The sequence below is a fragment of the Piliocolobus tephrosceles genome, chromosome 10 (genome assembly GCF_002776525.5).
Source record: "Piliocolobus tephrosceles isolate RC106 chromosome 10, ASM277652v3, whole genome shotgun sequence".
In the NCBI taxonomy this organism is placed as follows: Eukaryota; Metazoa; Chordata; class Mammalia; order Primates; family Cercopithecidae; genus Piliocolobus; species Piliocolobus tephrosceles.
This window is the reverse complement of record NC_045443.1, coordinates 101,419,385-101,440,246: the sequence shown is the minus strand read 5'-3', so window position 1 is coordinate 101,440,246 and position 20,862 is coordinate 101,419,385. Positions and strand designations below refer to the sequence as shown.

Below are 20,862 nucleotides of genomic sequence, written 5' to 3'. Positions count from 1 at the left end.
CATGAGATGAAAGCCAACTAAGAACGAGGTGGTTCTGACCTTGGTTCCTGCCTGCCATCCCATGCCATCTGTTCACCACCCCCTAAAAGGTGGATCCAAAGGGGTGTTGCATTGGTGCTGGCATTTCAGTCCCAGGTCAGCTGCAGTGTTTTCTCTGACTTTGATGTCGTTTATAAAAAGCAAGCCATGATCCCAGTGGCAGTGTTCATTGATTGTCCAGTAGGTGCTGAAAGCACAGGTTCTAAGACCTCGCTGCTGGGGTTCAAATTCTGGGCTTCATCACTTATTTCCTACATAATCTTGATTGACTCACTCAGTTTCTCTGGACCTCAGTTTTCTCCCCTGTAAAGTGGGCATAGTAACAGTGCTTTCCTCACAGTCACTATGGTGAATGAATTAATAAATGTGAAGAAAACGTAGAAAACACTCAATAAATGTTACCTATTTATTAATACTAATACTATTATTTCTAATGTGCACAACAACCCTGCACACACATGTTGTCTCTGTTTGCAGCTGAGGAAACTGAGGTTCAAAAAATCAAGCTACTAGATCAAGGCCACAGGCCAGGAGACAGAACCAGGATTTGAACTCCGGTCTGTCTGTTTCCAAAGGACTCTATTCTCTCCTCGACTCCATGTTGCCTCTCTTATGGGGTTACTAACACCTTTCCATCCTATGGTTTTTTTGGTTCAGATGCAAATAAAATATTCATGAAAATAAAAACTTATGAAATTTGAGGGGAAGAGAGATGAAATCGATGGATAAAATAAAAGCTGCAATCACTATTATTTGAAAAGCCTCTAGATTTAAGATCATTGAAATTTCATTCTCATTATATCTGTTGCTTTGATAAAACTAAAAGAAGTTATAATACTAATTGTGTCAGGCATATTAGTAGAGTCCATTATGCTTACACAAATTTTTCTCTTCTTCTGACTAAACAAAATAATTCTTCGAAGATGCACTGAGTTCAGGGCCATTTTTGCAGCCAAGACCGATGCACTTTGTGTAGTTGTAGAGATGGAAAGACATATGCTTTTGAGACACACAGTCATAGAACAGTAAATTTGCAATTTAGCATCTTTCCAAAAAGCAAACATAAAAGGTTCCAGCTCCTTCATAATTACCCTTTTTAAAAGATAAGAGATTTTTACAAAAATGGAAATTTAAAAAAAAATCAAGTAATAACTGTCTGTATTTTGATTTTATTTGTCCACCAAGGAATAGAAAGGGAGGGGTAGAAAAGCTCTTGATTTCATCTCCCAGCTTCACACCTTAGTCAGCATTTTTTCTCATTAGTTGGCACCATCGATCACCTCATTGTTCATATCCAAAGCATCGGCTGTGACCCCTCGCACTCCGTGTCCGTGTCTGATCTCTCAGCAAATGCTATGCTCTCTTTTTCCTTTAAATATACTTTTAGGATAGTTTTAGGCTTACGGAGAGGTTTCAAATACTGAGTTCCTGTATGTATATACCCAATGCCCAGTTTCCTCCAGTGTTAACACTTGACTAAGGTACATTTGTTACAACTAAAGAACCAATCTTGATACATTATTATTCACTAAAGTCCATACTTCCTTCGATTATTTTTAGTTTTTACCAAATGTTCATTTCCTGCTCCAGGATCCCCTCCAGGACACCACATTAGTTAGTTGTCATGTCTGTTAGGCGCCTCTTGGCTTTGACAGCTTCTCCGACTTTCCTTGCTTTTTAAAATGACCTTGACAGTTTTCAAGCGTGCCAATTAGGTGCTGTGTGCATTTTCCTATGATTAGCCTGGATTATGGGTTTGGGGGAGGAAGACCACAGAGGTGAAGTGTGGTTTTCATCCCATCATAGCGAGAGCCTCCCCAGCCTCCTCCAGCTGCCTCCCCTCCTCCCCTCGTGCTGCTTGAACCTCCAAACCCTTTCCTACTTCTGCCTTGGAGCACTCTTTCTTCTCCTAGATGAGGCTTGCTCCTGGCTTGCTTTTCTTCCCCCTACTGCCCCCCGCTCCGATCTCTGATCTGTGAATACTTGTACTGCATTTTCTTTTAGAACATACACTCTGAGGTGTTATATTCTGTGTGTGTATTTGTGTATGGTCTGCCTCCCCAGGTAGAATGGGAGCTTTGCAGGGGCAGACACCTTTGTCAGTTTTGTTCACTGCTGTATTCCCAGGCCCTGGCACAAAGTAGGTACTCACAAAACACTTGACGTCTGCATCCATGAGGTCCGCAGGTAAGTGAGAGAGTTGTGCTTCATGTGGGGCCAGCATTCTGATGAGGTCATGTTACTCTAGCATGGTGTTTTGGATGGGTTTTAGAGAGCTTAGTTTTTGTGCCCTTCTGCATTGCCTCTAATTAGACTCGCAATTTAGGCTACTTTAAAGATTAAACTGAGACCTCTGGAAAACAGATATGTTTATAGGCCTCTGGACCTCAGGAACCCACAGCAGTGTTGTAATATAGAGGTTTTAGCTGTGTCTGAGAGCTGTAATTACCCAGGACTGTAGGAATTGGGCACACATGGAGAAGTCCTGGGTTCTCTGCTGCATTTTGGTATTAACTTTGCTTGAAGCTGTAGGGACGTTTCTGTAGCATTTTCAGGGGGACGCTTTGCTCTTTATCAGCACACAGGAGTTTGCCCAGATTGTAACTGGGATTAGAACAAAGTCAAGGTACTAAAGGAAGCCAGACTGGGCCTAAATTAGAATTTTAATAAAAACCCCAAGTCAAAGGGCTTTTAATCTTTTGTTGGAGGAAGCGGGGCATTGGGTGTATACATACAGAAACTCAGTATTTGCAACCTTTCCGTAAGCCTAAAACTATCCTAAAAGTTTGTTTAAAGGAAAAAGAGAGCATAGCATTTGCTGAGAGATCAGACACGGACACAGAGTGCGAGGGGTCACAGCCGATGCTTTGGATATGAACAATGAGGTGATCAATGGTGCCAACTAATGAGAAAAAATGCTGACTAAGGTGTGAAGCTGGGAGATGAAATCAACGCTTTTGTCTTTTATATTTCTTACTCCTTTTAGAGATGCCAGTTATCTCCATAATACCTCACCTTGGGTGAGTCTTTCTATTTTTTCCCCCTTGGGTGGTGAAAAGTTTTTAAAGTATGAAAAGTCCTGAAAATCTAGCTGAGACCATTGGAGAGGACTGTAGCCAACTGGCCAATGTGAGCAGCTTTGGTTCCTGGGCTGGATGTCACTGTTAACAGATGTTCTACTGATGCTATGTGTGTATGTATTGGAAATGGGCCAATCATGAGGATGTTTTTGACCAGGCTGGTTGTATGAGGAGATTACAATTTTGGGGCAGGAGTAGAGCATAGACCCTAGTCAAAATGGTTCGACTAGAAGAGGCCTTGGAGAAGACTTACCTAAAGTCATACAGGAGAGTAACAGGGGCTAGTAGGGTGGACCTAAAACCCCAGGCTGCCAGTTCCCAATCCAGCAAAGCCACTTCATTTTATTGAGCACTTGCCATGTGCCAGGCACTGCCCTGACTTGCCACACGCATTTTTGGGCTGAATCCTTTGCACTTCCAAAAGGATGGGATTCTTGTTATCTTTACTTCGTAGATGAGAAAACCAAGGCTCATCAGAGGGTCAGATAACCTTGCCCAGAGTCACCCAGCTAGCACCTGGCGGGAGCAGGGTTTGAAGCCTGGTCTGTCAGCCTCAGAACCTATATTCTTCATTATGACATTGTCCTGTTGCGGCTTTTCCAGCTGCATCTGACAGTTTTCAAGGTCATTGATATGGTTTGTCTGTGTCCCCACCCAAATCTCATCTTGAATTGTAGTTCCCATAATCCCCACATGTCATGGGAGGGGCCTGGTGGGAGGTAATTGAATCATGGGGGTGGGTTTTTCCTGTGCTGTTCTCGCGATAGTGAGTAAGTCTCAAGAAATCTAATGGTTTTATAAAGACGAGTTCTCCTGCACAAGCTCTCTTGCCTGCTGCCATGTAAGATGTGACTTTCCTCCATGATTGTGAGGTCTCCCCAGCCATGTGGAACTGTGAGTCCATTAAACCTCTTTGCTTTATAAATTACCCAGTCTCAGGTATGTGTTTATTAGCAGCGTGAGAACAGACTCATATAGTCACTCACTATGGTCTTTGGACCAAATAAACATTGTGTATTTCTCAGGGGTGGCTCCCCAAGAATAACATTGAGAGTGAGAGGCAAAGGGAATGTGAGTGTGTGGAGGGCATGTCCTGCTGGGGAGCCTAGATAAGCGTCATTCAAAGAAAGAACCAGCAGACTTTTCAGCAGTAAACACTCTCAGTATAAGTGCCAGCAATCAACTAAAATAGTTTGTGCTCCACTCGTAACTGCAAAGGCTTTCAGCAGACTTGTTGAGCCCATCTGAGGTGCTGCTGTCACAGGGAGGCTGTGAGTGTCCAGTATATGGTGGCTTAGAGTTGGTTCAGAATTGATTATGTGGTGGTTAGGGGTGGACTTGGGTGTGACGCGGACCTGGGTTCAAATACTGGCTCGACCACTATCTAGCTGTGTGACCTTGGGCAAATTCCTTGCCGCTGATCTTCAGATTATTCAATAGTAAAATAGACTTGAGATGCCCTGCTTCCTTTGTGATGGTGTGGTGAGGGATAAAGAAAGTCATAGAAAGTGTCTAGTGTGTGGCATATAGCAAATGCTCAGTGAAGGCACCTCTCTCAGTGACATATTAAAATATTTCTTTCCTGTCTGCCCTCTTATTCATCCATCAGTCACGAGTTTAACAGGAGATTGCAGAGCTGCTGAAGTCCCTTGGCCCCCCTTCAGTAAGCAGATCCAGGGTGCTAGGCGTTGGGTTCTGTGTCAGCTTGTCAAGTATGTCTGCAAAAATGCAGGACCATACACAGGGTTCTCAATTCTTGGAAACGCCCATGATGGAAATGTCAGTTTGGTGATTTCTTGGCACACATGGCTGGTGGTGGATAAATGATCCCAAATGTGACATTTGAGTTAAGTGCTTCGTGTAGCCTGACTTGAAAAATTGCCACATGCGGGTCAGCCTGCTGGTCCCAGGAAATGTTCTTGTACAAATGGAACCTTGGCCATGAAATATTAGCAGCTCAGCCATAGAAGGAGGTTTCCTGGGCATTTAATAGTTGTCTGGGTTTTAACTTAAGCAACTTGCATCACAATTAGAAAGTCCTAGTGATGTGGCCTCTCTAGACTCAGGCCTGCAGGTCTGTGGTCCAAGGGCAGAGGGGCAGTGAGGAGAGCAGGGGAGAAGGCCCCAGCCTGATTCTCTGCCCACCACACCCTAGCTTGTTTCATTCAGAACCTCTGATATCCCTCTGAATAAAATGGGGATGGTAGGGCCTACCATGTAGTAGCAGCAGAAATGGTGCCCACAGATCAGTGCCATCCACAAGGTAGCTGGTGTCCTAATTCTGAGATTTAGGGAGAGAAATAAGGACTTGGATACCTGGTGCAGTAGATAAGGAGGAGCCAGCAATTCTGCATAGTGTGAGGAATGGCTTGAGAATAGGAAATACCAGAGGAGCTGGGTTGCTCTACTAGTTTGTTTTCACGCTGCTGGTAAAGACTTACCCAAGGCCGGGTAATTTATAAAGAAAAAAAGATTTAGTGGACTCACAGTTCCATGTGGCCGGGGAGGCCTCACAATCATGACAGAAGGCAAAAGGCACATCTTACATTGGCACAGGCAAGAGAGAGAATGATAACCAAGTGAAGGGGTTTCCCCGTATAAAACCATCAGATCTTGTGAGTATGGGGAAACTGCCCCCGTCAGTCAGTTGTCTCCTGCCAGGTCCCTCCCACAATACATGGGAATTATGGGAACTGCAATTCAAGATGAGACTTGGCTGGGAACATAGAGCCAAACCGTATCTGCCACCTTCACAACTGTTCTGAGACAGAGTGCTGGATAGTAACTGTAATCCACGTGCCGAGGAAGGGCCTCCCTAGGCCCAGTGTCGAGAATGCTGTGTCTGACAGCCGTGGGGTTGCCCAGCTGTCCAGATGAGAAAAGCAATGAAAGCTCTGTGGAGAGGCCCCACTCTCAGAAGTTTTCACCTTAAGACTCTCCATGAAACCTGGTAATGGGGCCGTCCAGGGGCCTGCCACATCAAGGTGCTCATGTATGAGTTAAATGGATGGCTGACAATGAGTTTGAGCAAAGTTGTGCTTCCAGTATTAGAGGGCACTTTCCAGCCTCTTCGCAGCAGCCTTGAAGATAAAAGCAGGGAGTGATGGGTGGAGGTTGAAGCTGATGTGTTGCTGGGGTCTTAGGGATCTGGGAGTCTAGGGACACAGGTAGGGGAGGGAAAGAGAGGAGAGAGTTGAGAGAAGCTGGCGGGGGAGGGAACGAGGCCCAGCCTGTGCTTGGGCAGATAGACAGGGCGCAGGGCAGGATGGAAGGCTCTGGCTGGGGTGCTTGCTGGGAGGCGCTTGGACTGGAAGCAGAGGGACAAGCTGTGGTCTGCCCGTTCTGACTCCAACTTCCCACTGGTGTATCAACTACCTCAGCCTTTGTACAAGGGCCAGATCTGGACAGGATCCTGCACTTAGCACATTGTTGGCTAAAACCAGTTCCTTTCTTCTTTCTTAGTATCCAGCAGAAATCAGGAAGTATGAGTACGACCCGAATTTTGCAATTCGTGGACTTCATTATGATGTGCAGCGGGTAGGTTTACTTCTGTTTTTCTGTGGTTTAATGATGTTTGGAAATGAAATGTACTCTTGGTACTTTTCTTTACTGAATGGGCAAATTAGTTTTAAATTATGTTATTTGGGACTGCAGAACCAAATTATTCACATATCTTTGGATAGAATCTTCTGGAAGAAGCTATGTATTAGAAAAGCATAAATGCATTTAGCTATTTAGGAGGTACTATTTATTTCTAGTAGTCATTTTGGTGTTTTGAGGAAGAACCACTTGCCATATCTATTTTTTTCCCCTGTCTTTTGCAGATAGGCCATTTCTTTAAAGAGCTGTACAGCACATTAATTAACAAGCAACCCTTTCAGGACCATACAGTGTGCTTCCTTGTTAGGGCAGCCTAATGTTGATAGGATTTATGATGACACCTGGAAGGCTCATGTAATATGCAAATGGTTATACATTATTTACATGTGCATATGTTTATGTTTTTAAAGGCAGTATTAATGAAGATTGATGCTTTTCATTATATCCAGCTGGGAACTGTCTACAGGTAAGAGTAAGAGGAGATACATTTAATTTACATAAAGTAACCAGGTGCTTTGGGTTTCAGGACCCTCTGACTGTTCAGTGATGAGGAGGGCTGCAGTGTGGATATGATTCATCCACTCACTCACTTACTCAAGAGCATTTGTTGAGGCCTGCTACCATGATAGGTGCTAAGGGCTTGGTTTGCACTGATGTCCTCAAGGAACTCAGAGTGTGGTTGGGAAGTCATGTAAGTAAACTTGACTGCAGTTCGGAGTGACAGAGGTGATGATAGAAATGTGCTCAGAGGTGGCCGGGCGCAGTGGCTTATGCCTGTAACCCCAGCACTTTGGGAGGTCGAGGCGGGCGGATCTTGAGGTCAGGAGATCAAGACCATCCTGGCTAACATGGTGAAACCCTGTCTCTATTAAAAACACAAAAAATTAGCCAGGCGTGGTGGTGGCCGCTTGTAGTCCCAGCTACTAGGGAGACCGAGGCAGGAGAATGGCATGAACCCGGGAGGCGGAGCTTGCAGTGAGCTGAGATCGCACCACTGCACTCCAGCCTGGGTGACAGAGCGAGACTCCGTCTCAAAAAAAAAAAAAAGAAATGTGCTCAGAGGTCGGGACCAGTCGGGAGGACTGGAGGGAGGAATGGTTTTCCAGAGGTGCTGGCTGGCAAGCTGAGGGAGGGTCCTGGTGAGGAGGCTTAGAGCAAGAGGGCTATGGGGGTGAGGGAACAGGGTTCTCCTTCCCACCATGGTATTTGGGTGGTTTGGATATTGAGACTTTGTTTTTTTTTTTTTTGGTCTATTCATAGCTGGAAATCTTTGTAACTTTTTTTTGGAGATGGAGTCTCGCTGCGATGCCCAGGCTGTAGCACAGTGAAACAATCTAGACTCACGGCAGCCTCTGCCTCCCAGGTTCAAGCAGTTCTCCTGCCCCAACCTCCTGATTAGCTGGGACTATAGGCACGTGTCACTATGCCTGGCTAATTTTTATATTTTTAGTAAAGACAGGGTTTCACCATATTAGCCAGGCTGGTCTCGAACTCCTGACCCCAAGTGATCTGCCTGCCTCAGCCTCCCAAAGTGCTGGGATTATAGGCGTGAGCCACCGCACCTGGCCATCTTTATAATATTTAAAATGGAGGATTTTGCCTTTTTTAATTCTCTAATTTGGAAGGGGATTTAGGAGTGTGATTTGTATTTAGGTGTATATTTATACTTAAAAGTATGCACATCTTAGCTTACGTTCTTCTCTCACAGACTGTTTGTTAAAATTAATGCTTATTTGCTCTTAAAATCAAAGTGAAACATGGATAGAGTCACACAGTGCAACAGGATTAAAGGTGTCACAGGGGTCAGCAGCAATCTTTTGTGCTCCCCGCTGCCCCCAAAACCTTTAAAGTCTTTAGATTTTTTAAGTAACGTGCTCGCTCATTCTTCTATTTCCTAATTTATTAATTCCGGACATTGTCCCTGCTGTGATAGATAAGGACTTAGCTTTCTGGCACCTCCTCCCACTTCTCCAGTCTCATTCCTTTCATCTCATTCAGATCTCAGTTTTTGGTGGTTATACTGGTCACTGTTTACATTATGACTTAGAAGGTCTTACCTGATTCACTTTTTGTTGTTGTTATTGAGACGGAGTCTCCCTCTTGTCACCCAGGCTGGAGTGCAGTGGTGAGATCTCAGCTCACTGAAACCTCTGCCTCCCAGGTTCAAGTGATTCTCCTACCTTACCCTCCCAAAGAGCTGGGATTACAGGCATGTGCCACCATGCCTGGCTAGTTTTGTATTTTTAGTAGAGATGGGGTTTCACCATGTTGGCCAGGCTAGTCTCGAACTCCTGATTTCAGGTGATCTGCCCGCCTCAGCCTCCCAAAGTGCTGGGATTACAACTGTGAGCCACCGTGCCCAGCTGGTTTACTCTTAAGCCAGGTAGTGCAGTGCGATTATTTTCTTTCTTGTACAATATTTTGTTTTTCTTAGATTTTAACAATAATCTCAGTTTTTGTTTGCCTAGTTTTCTGTGTAGCAATCTCTGATTTTTTCCAAATGGTCCATTACAAATGTCAGGCATGTATTTGTTTTCCAATAATTCAGATGTTTTCAATAATCTGTCACTTTTGTTTTTAAAAATTGACTGTCCCCCCCGGCAGTCTGATCTGGTTTGGTTGCTTGTCTTGGGTCTTCCCTTCACTGCTTTCCGTGTTTCGAGTTCCCTTCTCTTCCTCTCTCTGGCTTTCCTCCCTCATTTTGCTGGAGTGTATCCTCCAGTAGCTTCCTGGTACCTCCTTGTGCTGAGCCTTTCTGTAGCTTGTGGTAGGGAATCAGTTGTTGTCATGGGTGTACCCTCGCAGGCTTCTGTTGTCAATGTTAAGTCAGATACCTTCTTTGCATCCACTGTTTGTCTTCCAGTGTCTTGTGGAAATGTCTTGTCTATTGACATCTCTGCTCTCATTTCCTTTGACTGTTTTTACTCTCACTTTAATGGTGTTTCAGGATGGAGAGGAAGTGGTGGTGATGATGGTAATAATATTACTAATAGTGACCAGCAAATATTGAATCTTACTATGGGACAGGCACTGTTATAAGGGTTTTGTTTGAGTTAACTCATTTAATCCTCAAAATAACTATATGAAGTAGATACTATTATTAGTGCCAGAGGTGTTAAGTAACTTGCTCCAACGTCACACAGCAAATAATTGCCTGGGCTAGAATTCAGACCCAGGCAGCCTGGGACCAGAGTCTGTGCTCTTGGCCACCATGCTGTGTGGCCTTTCTGAAGGTATAAGGGATAGTTGGAGTCCCTCAACACATTTTTTTGGGGGGTAGTGAATCTATTTTAGTATGGACAATTACAAATAATCTTTCCAACAAGATCACATCTTTTGTGGGAACATGGATGGAGCTGGAGGCCATTATCCTTAGCAAACTAATGCAGGAACAGGAAGCCAAATACTGCATGTTCTCACAAGTGGAAGTTAAATGATGAGCACTCATGAACACATAGAGGTGAACAATAGACTCTGGGGTCTACTGGAGGATGGAGGGTGGGAGGAGGGAGAGGATCAGGAAAAATAATTAATGGGTAGGGTACTAGGGCTTAGTAGCTGGGTAATGAAATATCTACAACAAACTCGCGTGACATGAATTTGCCTATATGACAAACCTGCACATGTACCCCTGAACCTAAAAGTTAAAAAAAAAAACAACTTTTCATTTATTTTGTAAGTAACATGTATATTAAATATAATTAATACATTTTTGTGCACATGTCTCATTTTCTTAGGAAAAATCTTTGTAAGTGAAATTGCCGAGTGAACATTGTTCATTCATTTTAAGGCTTTTGAAATGACTCAGTTGACCTCCAGATTGTACCATTCCCAACAGACTTTTTTTTTTTTTTTTTTGAGACGGAGTCTCGCTCTGTCACCCAGGCTGGAGTGCTGTGGCCGGATCTCAGCTCACTGCAAGCTCTGCCTCCCGGGTTTATGCCATTCTCCTGCCTCAGCCTCCTGAGTAGCTGAGACTACAGGCGCCCGCCACCTCGCCCGGCTAGTTTTTTTGTATTTTTTAGTAGAGACGGGGTTTCACCATGTTAGCCAGGATGGTCTCAATCTCCTGACCTCGTGATCCGCCCGTCTCGGCCTCCCAAAGTGCTGGGATTACAGGCTTGAGCCACCGCGCCCGGCCCCCAACAGACTTTTTAACGTATATTTTAAAGTTGTTGCTACATTTAACATATTCCAATTTTTAGTTTTTTCTTTCTCTAAACCTCTTAAATGAACATTCATTTGTTCCCTTACTCATAGCTCCTAATGTTTTCCCAGAATTATTATTGCAATGGTGAAGGTGGGGGAGAGAACGAAGAAGGCAAGGTTATGCATGCTTATGAGAATCCTCACCAGGTGTCTTTGTTCTGTCTCTCCATCTATGTTTCTGCTGTCGGCCCCCTCCCTAGACACTTACCCCTTCTCTCCTGGGATCTTGGGGTTTGCTGCAGGGCACTCCATCCTGGACATTCTTGCCAGACTGATTCCCTAAATCATTACTCCCGATAATCCCCTCCTCTGAATCCCTGGATGGCTCCCTGCTCTCTACAGAATAAAGGCTAAGCCATATGCTTAGGCTTAGGTTTGAGATTTTTATCAACCTGCTTTAAACCCTTCACTTCCTCTTCTTCCATACATAGCTCCTTAACTTACTAGGTTGGTCAAGACTCTTGTTTGCAAGTGACTGAAACTCAAACTGGCTCAGAAACTAATTGTACAGTCCACAGACAGAGTGAGTTTGCAGGTATGGCTGGCTCTAGGGGCCAAATTACTATTTTCAGGACTCTTTCCGTCTCTTGGCCTTCCTTTCTGACTTGGCTCACTCTCAGGCAAGCCCCTCCTTAGTGACCCCTGGCACTCCAGGCCCACATCCCCCCAGCTCCAGGTCAAGAGGAACAGAGGAACTTTGTTTCTCCACATTCCGCCGGAGTCTCAGGACTGAATCTCATCAGAATGACTTGGGTCATGTGTTTGGTCTTGAACCATTATGATGAAGAGAGGATGCCGGGCAGGCGAAGACAGCACAGGGATTCTTTTCCCTTGACGTCTTCTCTCTTGTCACCTGGCACTTGCTCCTGCTGGAGTTCAGCCAGGGTGCAGTTTTCCTTCCTCTCTGCTTCTTGAAATCCTACCCACCCTCCGTGGCCAACGTGTGGTGAGTCCTCTGCTCACCCTCTCAGCCTGAAATGCCCTTTCTCCCCTCTCTTCTCCTGGGGTTCATAGGAGAAGAATTGCCTTGTTTCTTGTATATACACTGTCCATTGTGTCAAGGAGTGTGGACAGTAGAAAGAGCCACTGAGGCATTCAGGGGGAAGGAGCGTTCAGAATGAGGCTGTAGGAAGTTCACTGTTGCTTCGCTGCTGAGATGGGTGTTGAGATGAACTGGCCTCTGGAGGGAGCGTGTGGACTCGAGTCACTCACACTTGCTGGGTGCAAACCCCAGCTCCACGGCTCACGTGTGTATGTATGGTCTTGAGCAGTCTCTGGACCCTCGGAAAGCCTTGGTTTCCTCGTGTAAAGCAGACATGAGTCCAGTCCCTGCCTAAGGGGCAGCTTGTGAAGATGAAGCATATACGCACAGGGCCCAAAATACAGGGTGGTGCCACTGGGCTTCCTGCCTCATGTCACTGAGCCTTGTGTGTGGCCATTTCCACTCTTAGCACTTGTCTCAGGGAAGAGTATTAGAGGGCAGGAGGATGTCTGATGGAGACAAAAACAGCCTTTCTCTGCCTCAATGTGTTAAATACGTTAAAAAAAAAAAAAAAAAAAAAAAAAAAAAAGCCAGCCTACCCCAAAGCAAGTCATTAGGAAGCTTTGTACCTTAGTGGTTTAAGTGCCTGGGCCTGCAGAAATGTCACTTTTCTTCTCTTCCACTCCAGAAGGGGTCATGAATGAGAGAAGGTGGGAAGAAAGTGTCCATCTCAGCCTAGTTTGTTTCTAAGCCCTGATGCAGGTCTCCAGTCCCTACGCCAGGGTGAATTTTATGATGTTTGGCCCATAGCAGTGAGTGCTGTCGGCTGGGGAGGTGGAGAGGAGTCCCCCACCGCAGCCCCATTTTTGTACCTACATTTTAAGTTTTTACTAGGAACCTAGTGAAAAGCTGGGGTGGTTCCCTTCACAGCCACACTAGTGAAACCTCTCTACAGTGCTTACCATACACCAACTATTCTATATGTAGTAGCTCCTGTGATCTTCTCAGTGACATCAGGAAGTAGGTAGTTTTTAGTTCCCTGCTTTAAGAATGAAGACTTTGAGACCCAAAAGGGATAAATTACTTGTCAAGGTAATATCCCTAGTGATGAAGGGAGCGGGGATTTGAAGCCCTTGCAGATCTGTGCTCCTAACCTCGTGTTTCTCACTCTGAGCGGGGAAAAAGGAGCTTCCACTTCGATTTCGATGCTGGTTGAGGCTGCATTCAGATGTGGCCGGGCAGTCTGCCCATGCCTGCTGCAGTTGTGTTTGGCTCTTGGTTTGATGCAGCTGCTTCTTGGGGAATTCAGCTGGCAGATTTCACTGCTTCTTCTGAGTTGCCATTTGGTTGTTTGGCTCTTGTGGATGCAGCTGGGTGGCTGTGCCTGTGCCTTAGAGGCAGCAGTGGCTTCCAAAGGGCAGAGAAATAACTCTGACCCAGCTGAATCACTTTACTTTTTATATTTTCTCTGCAGTGTTAGAGCCTTAGCAGTGTGGACACGTGACTGCTGCTGCTCAGCAAGGGCTGATTTCCAAGGTCACCGCCTGGAACGATCTGGCTTTGTGCCAGTGTCTTACCTTATTTCTGGAGCAAAGATAAAGGGAGTCCAGTGTTTCTATTTTTTTCAAAGGCTGGTAGTTGTAACAGATTAATCAAGATCAGAGGCAAAATATTAATCAATCCACTCAGATAACTTTTTAAAGCAATGTGAGTGATGGAGACGGGAGGAAAGAGGTCGAAGTGATCTTTTGTTAATGTTACATAGCAAAACAAATGATATCGTACATAGGTTTTACTGTGGACCATGTAGTTTTGTATGCTAAGCAACCTGTTGTGTTAGTAACTAAAATTCTTCTTGAATTATTTATACTCCTGCTGTAGCACAGCGTGACATTTCCTGTACTATTCAGTCTGTAGTTTTGTAATCATTGTTGTCTATTTCTCAAGCACTTTCTCCTCCACAGAAGGGGTAGAAGAGCAGGTGTTTCCTCTCCTGACGCTTGAGAGTGGATGAGTCCAGCTGAACAGGTGAAAGCACCTGCTCTAGTCACTGGTGGCAGAGGCAGGAGTGAAACCCTGGCCACTGACTTCACAATTCATTTTTTTTTTTTTTTTTGTATGTGGAAGAAGTAGATTCATTTGCAGATTCCAGAGGCAGGCAGATGGTAGATGAGAAAACTGGCCTTCAGTGTCACAAAGCATTCAGGGTCATTGCCTCTCCAAGGTGGTGGTGCCACAGGGCTTCCTGCCTCATGTCACGGGGTTTAGTCCACTGAGCCTTGGGTGTGGCAATTTCCATTCTCAGCACTTGTGTTAGTCTGTTCTTATGCTACTGATAAAGACATACCTGAGACTGGGTAATTTATAAAGAAAAAGAGGCTTAATGGACTCACAGTTCCACATAGCTGGGGAGGCCTCACAATCATGGCGGAAGGTGAAAGGCATGCCTTACATGGTGGCAGGCAAGACAGAATGAGAGCCAAGTGAAAGGGGAGACCCCTAATAAAATCATCCGATCTCGTGAGGCTTACTCACTACTACGAGAACAGTATGGGGGAAACAGCTTCAGTGATTCAGTGATCTCCCACCAAGTCCCTCCCACAACCTATGGGAATTATTGGAGCTACAATTCAAGATGAGATTTAGGTGGAGACACAGCCAAACCAAATCAGCTCCTATCTCAGGCTAGAGTATTAGAGAGCAGGAGGATGTCTGATGGAGACAAAACAACCTTTCTCTGCCCTAATATATTAAATACATTAAAACAAAAGCCAGCCCACCCCAAAGCAAGTCATTAGGAAGCCTTGTGCCTTAGTGGTGTAAGAGCCTGGGCCATAGAGCCAGAAAACCTGGGTTCTAATCTTGATCCACCACTTCCTACTTTGGTGACCTTGAACAGGTACATGACCTTTCTGTGCTTTAGTTACCTCAACTGGAAATGGGAAGAGTAATAGTGCCTTCCTCCTAGGACTGCTGAGAATTACACGAATGACTGGCCTATAGTACGTGCCATGTAATATTAACTATTATTATTCCTGCTCTTGTTACTGTTCTTGTTAGAACAGTAGTAGTAGTAAATGTAGTAGCATCTTACCTGATATTTGTAGCATTTACTTGTGGCACATTCGGCCTCGTCGTGACGACAGTGTCTTGCACCTCAATTGAAAAATCCCAGCACTGCACAGGGGTGTGGAAATCATTGGTCTCTCTAGTTGAGCTCTTTAACTGCACTGTCTGGTTTTTCCAGAGGCCTCAGTGTTGTCCCTGATGATGAAGTCATTGAAATGTACGAGGGGTCCCATGTGCCTTTGGAGCAGATGAGCGACTTCTACGGAAAGGTAATGAGCAGCACTTTATTCATTTAAAGCTGCCTTTTTCCTTCTTGAAACATGGCCTTGTCGAAGTTACCTACTGCTCATGTGGAATTGACAGGGAAATTTGAGATTGTGTGTTGAGAGAGACTAGTGTTTGAAGGGGACGCCCCCAGATTCTTTCATGATTCTCCTTTCTGAAGCCCTTCCTCCACACCTGGTGTAGGCTGTTTTTACCTCCCACATACCTACCCCGATTGCCACCCCATCTCCAGGAATGTCCCTAGTTTCTGAAGTGGACTCCAGAACAGATTGGGGCTGTCAGTGTGACAGCTACTGCTTCTTTTGACGAATGGCTATGAAATGCCAGAGTTGATGGCTACACAGCCACCCTGTTTACCTTTAGGGAAACCTCTGCTTTTCTTACTTTTATGGTTCTCTTTCCACTCAGAATTTTTCTTTCTTGTCTTATTGGATGCACTCACTTACTTGTTTTGTCAAAATGAAATGGAAGTTGCCCGGTCAGTTACTAAACTTAGTACAGATGGCCCCTGACTTAACAGTGATTCTACTTAAAAATTTTTGACTTTACAATGGTGCAAAGCCATTGTAATTTCAACATAAATTACAGTATTCAATAAATTATATGAGACACTCAACACCTTATAATAAAGGCTAATATAAATGAGCCTTTATAGGCTAATATAAATGTTCTGAGAATGCTTAAGATAGGCTAGGCTGAGCCATGATGTTTGGTAGGTTAGATGTATAAATGCATCTTTTACAGTGGGTTTATCAGAATGTAACCCCATCATAAGTTGAGGAGATTCTGTAGTATAAATTGCAAGCATTCAGAGAACAGCTCTTTTTTAAACTCAAATATGGGCTGCGAGGGTGTGCTCCAGTTCAGGAGAGTTATGTGTGTTTTTATGTCATTATGGGCAATAATTTGTTTGCTGGATTTCCTCTGTGCTTCCTGAAAGAGTGTGAACCGGAAGTGGGACTGGGCACAGGAAAAATCGGGAGGGGAAGGGTGATTAGACTCTCTGGGAGAAGTCAGGGCATTTCTGTCGATATCCTAGTTATACTTAGAGTGAGACATCAGCTCTGCTGTGAATGATAAGGAACGAGGGGAACATTTTACCTTTTTTTTTTTTAAAGGCAGGGTTTTGCTCTTGTTGCCCAGACTGGAGTGCAGTGGTGCCATCTCTGCACTGCAACCTCCACCTCTTGGGTTCAAACGATTCTCCTGCCTCAGCGTCCTGAGTAGCTGGGATTACAGGCACGCGCCACCATGCCTGGCTAATTTTTGTATTTTTTTAGGAGAGATGGGGTTTCACGATGTTGTCCAGGCTGATCTAGAACTCCTGACCTCAGGTGATCCACCTGCCTTGGCCTCCCAAAGTGCTGGGATTACAGGCCTGAGCCACCACGCCTGGCTCATTTTATTATTTTATTATTAGAACTTTCCTTTTTTGTGTTGATGATGGGAATCTCATTTAGTCACTGAGAAGTCTTCCTGCTGTTCCTGGTGCTTCACAGCTCTGCCCCTGGCATGGGCCCCTGTTCTAAAGCACTCCTGCCTCCCTGTCTGCAGAGCTCTCATGGAAACACGATGAAGCAGTTCATGGACATCTTCTCCCTGCCCGAGATGACCCTCCTGTCCTGCGTGAATGAATACTTCCTCAAGAACAACATCGACTATGAGCCTGTGCATCTCTACAAAGATGTCAAGGTTGTATCCACAGTGAGAGATCACGGTGCTGAGTCTGTTTCAGCTTTGCAGTGGGAGTCACAGAGCCTTGAACCTCCTTTCTAGGTTAGGTGTTTTAAATAGTCTCTTAGCTGGGAACTCTTATATGCGGTTTAACCTTGAACATTATAAGAAAGATGATGTTACATCAGGAGAATTGGAAATCAGTCAAAATGTTTGTTAAAACAAGATAGTGCTGACGCTGTTATCTTGATTTTTGATCCTTTCTGACCAGAAGGCCAAGGCCAGGGCCGGTGCACTTGGCCAAAGGAATGATGGGGGTGGAAGTCCGGCCTGTACCCACTCACTCCTGAGTCTGCCCAAGCAAGGCGGTGCCTCCTCTTTTTTTTTGAACGGAGTCTTGCTCTGTCACTCAGGCTGGAGTGCAATGGTGCGACCATGGCTCACTGCAACCTCTACCTCCCAGGTTCAAGTGATTCTCCTGCCTCAGCCTCCCAAGTAGCTGGGATTACAGGCGCCTGCCACCATGCCCGGCTAATTTTTGTATTTTTAGTAGCGACGAGGTTTCACCATGTTGGCCAGCCTAGTCTGCAACTCCTAACCTCAAGTGATTGGCCCACCGCAGCCTCCCAAAGTACTGGGATTACAGGCGTGAGCCACTACGCCCGGCCAGGGTGCCTCTTCATCACACAGGTTACATTCAAGCTCCCGGCTGGGGGACTTGTGCCACTGTAGTTGCCCAGAGGGGATGCCTTTTTCCTTTGCCCACAAAGTTCCATGTGGCTTTCTAAAGTCCTGCAAAAGCCACGCAAGAGTCCAGTTAGGGGATGGGGGATGTCGACAAATGTAAATGTTTATGTGAACATATGTGAATACTTACTGTTGCCCATAGGTTCTTGGCAACCGTGACTTCAAGTGAAACCATGTACAACAAATCCTTGAATAATGCCACTTTCTTCAGTGTCATGTTAATGTTGACAAGGAAAAAAATTGATTTTGCTTTATGTTGTCTCACATAGAGTTACAGTTTCTAAGAACCTACTGAAGATGTTAAGGACTTACTGTACAAATCATTTGTATTTATAAATTTATTTATGTATTTTATATTCACGTTTATATATTTATGTATGTTCTTTAAGCTCTATGAACATTTTAGTGCTAAAACATGTTTATATTATTTTATATGTATTTACATAGTTACAACATATATTTATCAATATATGTATTTAAAATATTTATATTTTTTAAAGACATATTTACACACTAAAATATTTTTGCTTTGTATTTATAAGTAAATTTAAGTTTTGGCAGCATGAATCCTGGGTTTTAGGAAGATAGAGGATAAATTATAGTTTCTCAATATCAGTGTGGTATTATCCAAATTGAATATAGGTATTTAGTTTCTGTTCTCTTTTTTGTGTATACAGTTTGTCTTTAAAAATCTAAGAATCACTTGTAGTAGCCCTGTGCATTCGTAAGGCGAGATGTTGATTTGAAAGCTCAGTTTTTACTGCAAGTGTTACTACCACCAAGAACAAATACTTGTGTAGAGTTTACTAGGTCCCAGGCACTGTTCTTATGAGTGCTTTAGGCATGTTAACTTACTAAATCTTCATAATAATGCCAAGGTAGGCACTATTCTTACCATTTTACAAATAAGGACATCAGGCACAGTGAGGTTGACTTGCTTGCCCAAGGTCACACAGCTGGTAAATAGCAGAGCCTTGATTTTAAGCCAGACAGTCCGACTTGCATTTAACTACTGCCTTTTGCTGCTGGTGTGAAATTGAATCAGGCTTGTGCTGAAAGGTAATTGAGGTTGAGATTGCAGTCCAGAAGTGCTCCCTCTTAACAGAAATCTCCCAGCAACAGTCTAAGGCTTAGACACAATTTTGCCTGCAACCCTGTCTCCTGCTACTGGCTCTAGAAAGTGTCCATAGGCCTCTAGGAATGTCACCACATAGAAGCCCTGTGCAGTGTCACCTGCCAGTGGGACCCTTTTTTGACACCTGCCAGCTCTCATGCTGCCACACTCCTGAACCCACAGAGGGTTTAACCACCTCCTCTTCCTCTGCCTGGACCACATCTCTGCCTGAGCTACAGTCTCACTGCCAGTTCGTTGCCCTACTGGTGGCACCAAAGAGAGAAGGAGAAACCTGTTAGCTGTTTGTCTCTGCCTCTCATTCCATGTTATGGAATTTGCCATTGGGGTCTAGGGACGGAAAGGGCACAAAGATAAAAGAGCAATAACTCCCTTTGTCCAGATGGCCTGGGATCATTTGTTCACAATACTGCATATAAATTACTGTGTGTCATGTGGGACTTTATTCGGAATTATTCACAGAAATTACCTCTTCCAAACACTCTTTTGAAATTGCATTGGAAATTGCCACCATCACCATGGAAACTTTTGCTTTCACAAGGGGCTGCCTATGAAAATGGACCAGAATTGGCTGGGTGTGGTGGCTCACACCTGCAATCCCAGCACTTTGGGTGGCTAAGGCAGGTGGATTACTTGAGGCCAGGAGTTTGAGACCAGCCTGGCCAAAATGGTGAAACCCCATCTCTATTAAAAACACAAAAATTAGCCTGGTGTGCTGGCGGGCACCTGTAATCCCAACTACTCTGGAGGCTGAGGCAGGAGAATCACTTGAACCCAGGAGGCAGAGGCTGCACTGAGCTGAGACAGCACCACTGCACTTCAGCCTGGGTGATATAACAAGACTCTGTCTCAAAAAAAAAATAAAAAATAAAAAAATAAAATGGACCAGAATTTAGATTTTGTGTAGTGTCTGGATTGTTGGACTTTCTAGGGATAGAAGTTATCATTGACTGCCATTTCACTTGTACTGTTACTCAGGCTATCTCAGTTGTATTTTCGCTGATTAAAAATGTATCTTTTGGCAGGATGCAATTCGAGACGTCCACATCAAAGGAATAATGTACAGAGCGATTGAAGCGGACATTGGTATGTGCTCAGCAGTATCGCAAAGAGAGTTTCAGCCTTCCGTTTCTTGTGCAACCATGCCGGCATTTTACTTTGCATTCCAGGTGCTAAGCAGGGGCTGCATGAGTGCTCTGTAAGGACCTGGCATCCTGGCATGTTAGCCGTCTCCTCTTTGCCCTGGAACTTGACATAATTCTGACTTAAAAAGAGAGGCACTGGCAGCTATAGCCACTTAGTTGTTTCCACTTAGACCGAGGAGGCAGGGTCTTTGTGACTGATGCACCAGATGTACCCATGTTCCACTGGGCAAAGCATCTTCCTTAAGGCCTTTATTCCTTCTCCTGTGCCTAGGACAGTGCTGGACCCATACCCCCATTTAGAAAGTACTTGCAGATTGACCAATATCATGCTGAATCTGTGTGTGAATTTTTCTCTTGCTCTTAGAAAAGTACATCTGCTATGCTGAGCAGACCCGTGCGGTGTTGGCCAAACTGGCTGATCATGGCAAGAAGATGTTTCTCATCACCAATAGCCCCAGTAGCTTTGTGTAAGTTGCTCTGTGTTTCATTGCTAGCTTCTGGCACACTCCTTGTATCCCATTTGTTTTAGTAGTTGGAAATTGGAAAGAAAAAGTTACAAACATAGTTAATCCCTTCAATGTTAGACTAACCTGGCTGACTTGTTGCCCTAGGGACAAAGGGATGAGTTATATCGTTGGGAAAGACTGGAGGGACCTGTTCGATGTGGTCATTGTTCAGGCGGAGAAGCCAAACTTCTTTAATGATAAGCGGAGGTGAGTGTTTTATTTTTCTAGGGAACTAGATTTTATTCCTTTGCTGCTGTGAATATATAGATGGTGTGCCTTGGTAAAATCCAGTTGCAAAATCATAAGCATGTGAGATTATAGCTTTTGAATTTTAACCCTTCTAGCAAGTAATCACAACAAGGGTGACATGAGCATATAACAGACAGTTTGCATG

The 20,862-nt window shown here is 44.5% G+C and overlaps 1 protein-coding gene across 1 annotated transcript in view; it reads left to right on the top strand.

Annotated features, from left to right (window-relative positions):
* NT5DC3 (5'-nucleotidase domain containing 3) overlaps positions 1-20,862 on the top strand; it is a 65,477-nt gene that overhangs the window by 29,412 nt on the left and 15,203 nt on the right. The window contains exons 3-9 of the mRNA XM_023189400.1: positions 6,582-6,656; positions 7,130-7,185; positions 15,158-15,248; positions 16,819-16,956; positions 19,843-19,903; positions 20,327-20,429; positions 20,574-20,675. Coding sequence (XP_023045168.1) covers positions 6,582-6,656; positions 7,130-7,185; positions 15,158-15,248; positions 16,819-16,956; positions 19,843-19,903; positions 20,327-20,429; positions 20,574-20,675 — 626 coding nt within the window. The remainder of the gene's footprint in view (positions 1-6,581; positions 6,657-7,129; positions 7,186-15,157; positions 15,249-16,818; positions 16,957-19,842; positions 19,904-20,326; positions 20,430-20,573; positions 20,676-20,862) is intronic.